The sequence below is a fragment of the Nematolebias whitei genome, chromosome 13, assembly GCF_014905685.2.
Source record: "Nematolebias whitei isolate Nwh7 chromosome 13, NemWhi1, whole genome shotgun sequence".
Taxonomy (NCBI): domain Eukaryota; kingdom Metazoa; phylum Chordata; class Actinopteri; order Cyprinodontiformes; family Rivulidae; genus Nematolebias; species Nematolebias whitei.
In genome coordinates this window covers 19,642,195-19,646,464 of record NC_056510.1, presented here as the reverse complement: position 1 = coordinate 19,646,464, position 4,270 = coordinate 19,642,195, and the positions used below count along the sequence as shown (strand labels likewise).

Below are 4,270 nucleotides of genomic sequence, written 5' to 3'. Positions count from 1 at the left end.
AGCACTTAAAACAGCTACAAGGCCAACCAAAGTGCTGTACAGACAGAACAACAGACAACACACGAAGCAATATACAAAATGAAGTAGATCAAAATACAGACATAAAAACGATGCAGATAATAAATATGACGACAAACCAGTGTGGAGCGTACAGGTTCATAACATAGATCCTCTGGTGTTGAAAGCTACTGAATAGTAGTGAGTTTTTAAACGGGATTTGAAAACCGAGAGGGAGGGGGCCTGTCTGACAAGCAGAGGTAACTCGTTCCAAAGTAATGTGCTCTCTTTTGCCTGTACTGGTTAAAAATTGGGCTGCTGCATTCTGGACCAGTTGTAGTCGTAATATTGTTTCAATATTATCTTAAGTACCTGGTTCAAGAGCCAGAGCTTCCTGCAGGACTTTTTCACATCGCTCGTATTGTTTCATCTTCATCAGCAGCTCCGCCAGGTCATAACGCAGGAAGTTCTGTTGTTCTGTCTTCAGTGCTACCTCATAATAACTAATTGCCTGTTTGATCATAACAGACTTCCATTAGCCCAAATTTATTTCTCTGTAAATTGTTAGTGTACAGCGTAGGCCTACCTTGTTGAAGTTATGAGTCTTGACCAGGGCTTTCCCAATTTTACTGGCTAAAGCTCCATCTTTGGCGTTTTTCTCCAGAGCCTGTTCGTAAACCTCAATGGCTTTTTCTGGCTAAAGATAAACACACAGTCATGGTAAGTAGTGTCACAATTTATAGCTGGTTGCTGGTGTTTGTAAATCTTATAAACAGCTGGGAACATGTGGTAAACATTTAGGAAGCTGATTCATGCTTTAACATACAAGCTGCTCTGGAAAAACACATTTACTGAAGGTCAGGTTGAGGTTTGAGTGCTACTACCTTACCCACCGTCACAACCAAAATATGTCCACGTCAGAAGGCCTGTGTTACCACCCATAAATTTATGATGGTGACAGTATGTCCTGGCCTTTGATCTAATGATTTGTCTGAAACCAACTGTCCGTCACTTAGCTGCAAGTAAATGCGGTTTCCATTTTATGTTGTGTTTGTAGTGCTAAATCGAATACACGTCAGCATCATTTTGTGTGAAGTAAATGTCAGCGAAAAGCCTAAAACCTCCTAAGTGAGTTTCAAAAGCAATCATGGTTTCAGCTTTGTGTCAGTTTATAGTTCAGTTTATACACCTATGTTCACAACTGATAGGGTGCATAGGTCACACTTTTTCAACTAAATTTCATAAAGAAACATTTCTAAAACTCTGGCATTGCATGCACCAGTTTTAACCTGTAAAATAAGAAGTGGAGTCACAAACCAAGATATTTGTGAAGGACTCAGTACAGCAGATCAAACAATGCAAGTACTTTGTTCCATAAACACTACGTAAAAAAAACATATTGAAATTAGATTATGTATAGGTTCCACATTTGTCACATTATTAGATTAAATCTGTTTATTAATCATTTTACGTTGAGCTCTTTTTTTAAAAACGTGAAATATAAAACAGTTTTTGAAGAAAGTCAAAGTTTCTTTATTTGACATGTGGTGCATGTGGTGGAACGAAATTGTGTACACAGGAACCCATTTACATCCAACAAAAGTATAAATTGTAAAGAAAAACGGTAATAAGATATTGGATCTTATACAATTGTACATATAATGCAAAAGCTTTAAGAAAAGAGAGGAAGAGAAGAATAACAAAAGCTCAGATGTTGTGAGATAAAGCAAATATTCCATCAGACGGGAATGAATCCCACTCACCTCTTGAATGTTCATGTAGGCGTCACCGAGCAGGAGGTATGTGTGAGGGCTGGGCAGCTTCTCTACCATTTCTCTGTAGAAAAGACAATAAGTTATTCTATTTGTACTTATGAAGTTATTTCTCCACCATCCTCTGTGGGTTAATCATACTAACTCTGAACTACTAATAAGATGCATCAAAGTTTTTTGCTGCCAGTGTCTAAGATTTCATGTTTTTTCTAATAGACTTAATAATGTGAACACTGTTGTACTGGTGTACATTTATGGGTGATGCATCTTTAACTTTCAGACAGAAGCTGCTTATTTCAGACACTATCAGTCTGATGAACAGCTTTTATCTTAGATTGAGGCTGTTTTCCTTGCATTATTTGAGTTTACCTGTAACAGCTCGCGTACAGCAGTTTTTCTCGTCTGTGTTTCAGGTATATGTCTGCCATTTTCTCTTTGGCTTGGATGTAATAGGGCTGCTCGGGGGTAATGTTTCTCAGCAAACTCAGCGCCAGCTCCGTGTCCCCACGCAACAGAGCCAGGTCCGCATTAGCAATGGTGACACGTAGTTCTTCAGGCGTTCCAGAGAACTCATTGATGGCGTCCTGCATCACCTTTGCTGCTTGATGCTGAAAGATGTTCATCAAATTACAAAGTTCGCAAACAAAATACTATCCTGCTGTACTCATTTGACATATGAGAAATCGTGATTTTTACCTGTTCCCCGTTGAGCCACAGTGCCTCAGCTAACTCCAAGAAGACAGATACAGAATCAGCGGAGCTCAGTTCCATCTTCTTGTGCTTTGATTTGGAGGAACCTGCTCTACGGACACTTGAAAGACTCATGGCCATCTGCAATGTCTGAATAGCCTCAGCAAGCTCACCCTGTTTCTTCTTAGCTTGAGCTTTGATCAGGTGGTACAAAGGGTGATCTCGGATCTGGAATGGACACGTTATTAATATGAACAAGTTTATGCAGCTCTATCTGTCATATTGTTCAAGATTCAAAGTAACAACTAACATTCACGATAGCCTGCTGGACAGGGACTCTGATTTTTCACTGCTTCCAACTGGTTTCAATATATAATACTTCTTGTGTAATCTGTTTACATGACGATAAATATGTACTAAAGCATATAGGAATGGCAGATTAGTCCTTTGATAGCTTCTTGTGTTGATATCAATATTATCTGTCTTTAAAAGTATAAACAGTACATGCATTCAGTACAGAATGTAGAAAGGCTATATTGTAATAGTACAGTGACGCAAGGTGGAACATGTGCATTCTTACATGTACCACCTTCATGGCATCTCTTAAAGATTTCATTATTAAATTTCATCCATAAAAATTACTTTAGCTGCAAATTAATGTAGTTACCACACATGCACTTACCAATTCAAGATATTGTTGCTTTCTTATTTTTCAAATCTATGCTAAAAAGCTTTTTAGTGTCCTACATTCAAGTTATTTTACTGGATGAAACTTTCTTTTTTTAGTTGGCGTTACCTCAAAGTTGTGACTGAGACAGAGCTCGAGCGACTGATTGCACAGCGTCACGTTATCCTGCAGCAGATGGATCTGGGCCATTAACAGATGAGCCTCTGCATAAGATGGACACTGGTCCAGGCAGTGGTTCAGACTGTTCTGAGCAGCATCTATGTCACCTGAATGAACACAGCGGGAATGCAAGGTAAGGTACTACCTCCATAAATAAGTAAATGAATAAAGTAAGTTAAATAAACTAACTCACCAGATTGAAATCTGACTTGGGCGAGCAGAAAGACTGCTTGGAGGAGACCCGGCACAATTTTGACCACAGTGTCCAACAATGTGGCACAGTGCTGAGAAATAGGAGGCTGGCCAGGAGTAGGAGGCTAAAATAAACAAAACAAAATAATGCTTGTTAAAAATACTAATATTTTTGAATGTTTTTTATAACGATTATCATATGCCACCAAGAAAGTTAGGCAGTCACGTAATTGCCTGTTTATCTGTTAGCAAAATATCACATGAACCAATGAAAAGATAATGAAATTCTCAGAAAATAATCATTTTATGTATAGTACAACTACAACCAATTAACGTTTGAAGTCAGCCTGATTCAAGGTGGCTACCACCATTAGACAACCTTAGCAAGCACAGAAAGTGGCTGTTACTATAATAATAATAATAACAGAATAAGCCCTTTCCACCATTCTGAATGTCTTCTCAATCACTTTCCCACTGCGTCCACACTGTAGAAACATAAAATCAGAGGAAAATCAAAACAGGCTGGAAATCTTAACAGGCTACATAGACACCACTTTTTAAAAAGGTTTATTAATTGCAACTATCCTTGTCTAAAGTAGGGGGGGGATCGGATTTTTTTAGCGATTCTTTGAACAAACCTTTTTTCTTACTTCTTATTTAATTCTTTTCTGTCTTTTTTCCTGTATAATTAGAACATGCTACTGCCTACCCCAGGGATTAATAAAATATCCATCCATCCATCCATCCATCCATCCATCCATCCATCCATCCA

The 4,270-nt window shown here is 38.3% G+C and overlaps 1 protein-coding gene across 1 annotated transcript in view; it reads right to left on the bottom strand.

Moving 5' to 3' along the window:
• ttc21b (tetratricopeptide repeat domain 21B) overlaps positions 1–4,270 on the bottom strand; it is a 309,444-nt gene that overhangs the window by 301,230 nt on the left and 3,944 nt on the right. The window contains exons 7-14 of the mRNA XM_037686152.1: positions 3,974–3,983; positions 3,500–3,623; positions 3,256–3,413; positions 2,466–2,687; positions 2,139–2,377; positions 1,761–1,833; positions 584–694; positions 370–508 (exon numbers count right to left, since the gene is read on the bottom strand). Of these exons, the coding sequence (XP_037542080.1) occupies positions 370–508; positions 584–694; positions 1,761–1,833; positions 2,139–2,377; positions 2,466–2,687; positions 3,256–3,413; positions 3,500–3,623; positions 3,974–3,983 (1,076 nt within the window). The remainder of the gene's footprint in view (positions 1–369; positions 509–583; positions 695–1,760; positions 1,834–2,138; positions 2,378–2,465; positions 2,688–3,255; positions 3,414–3,499; positions 3,624–3,973; positions 3,984–4,270) is intronic.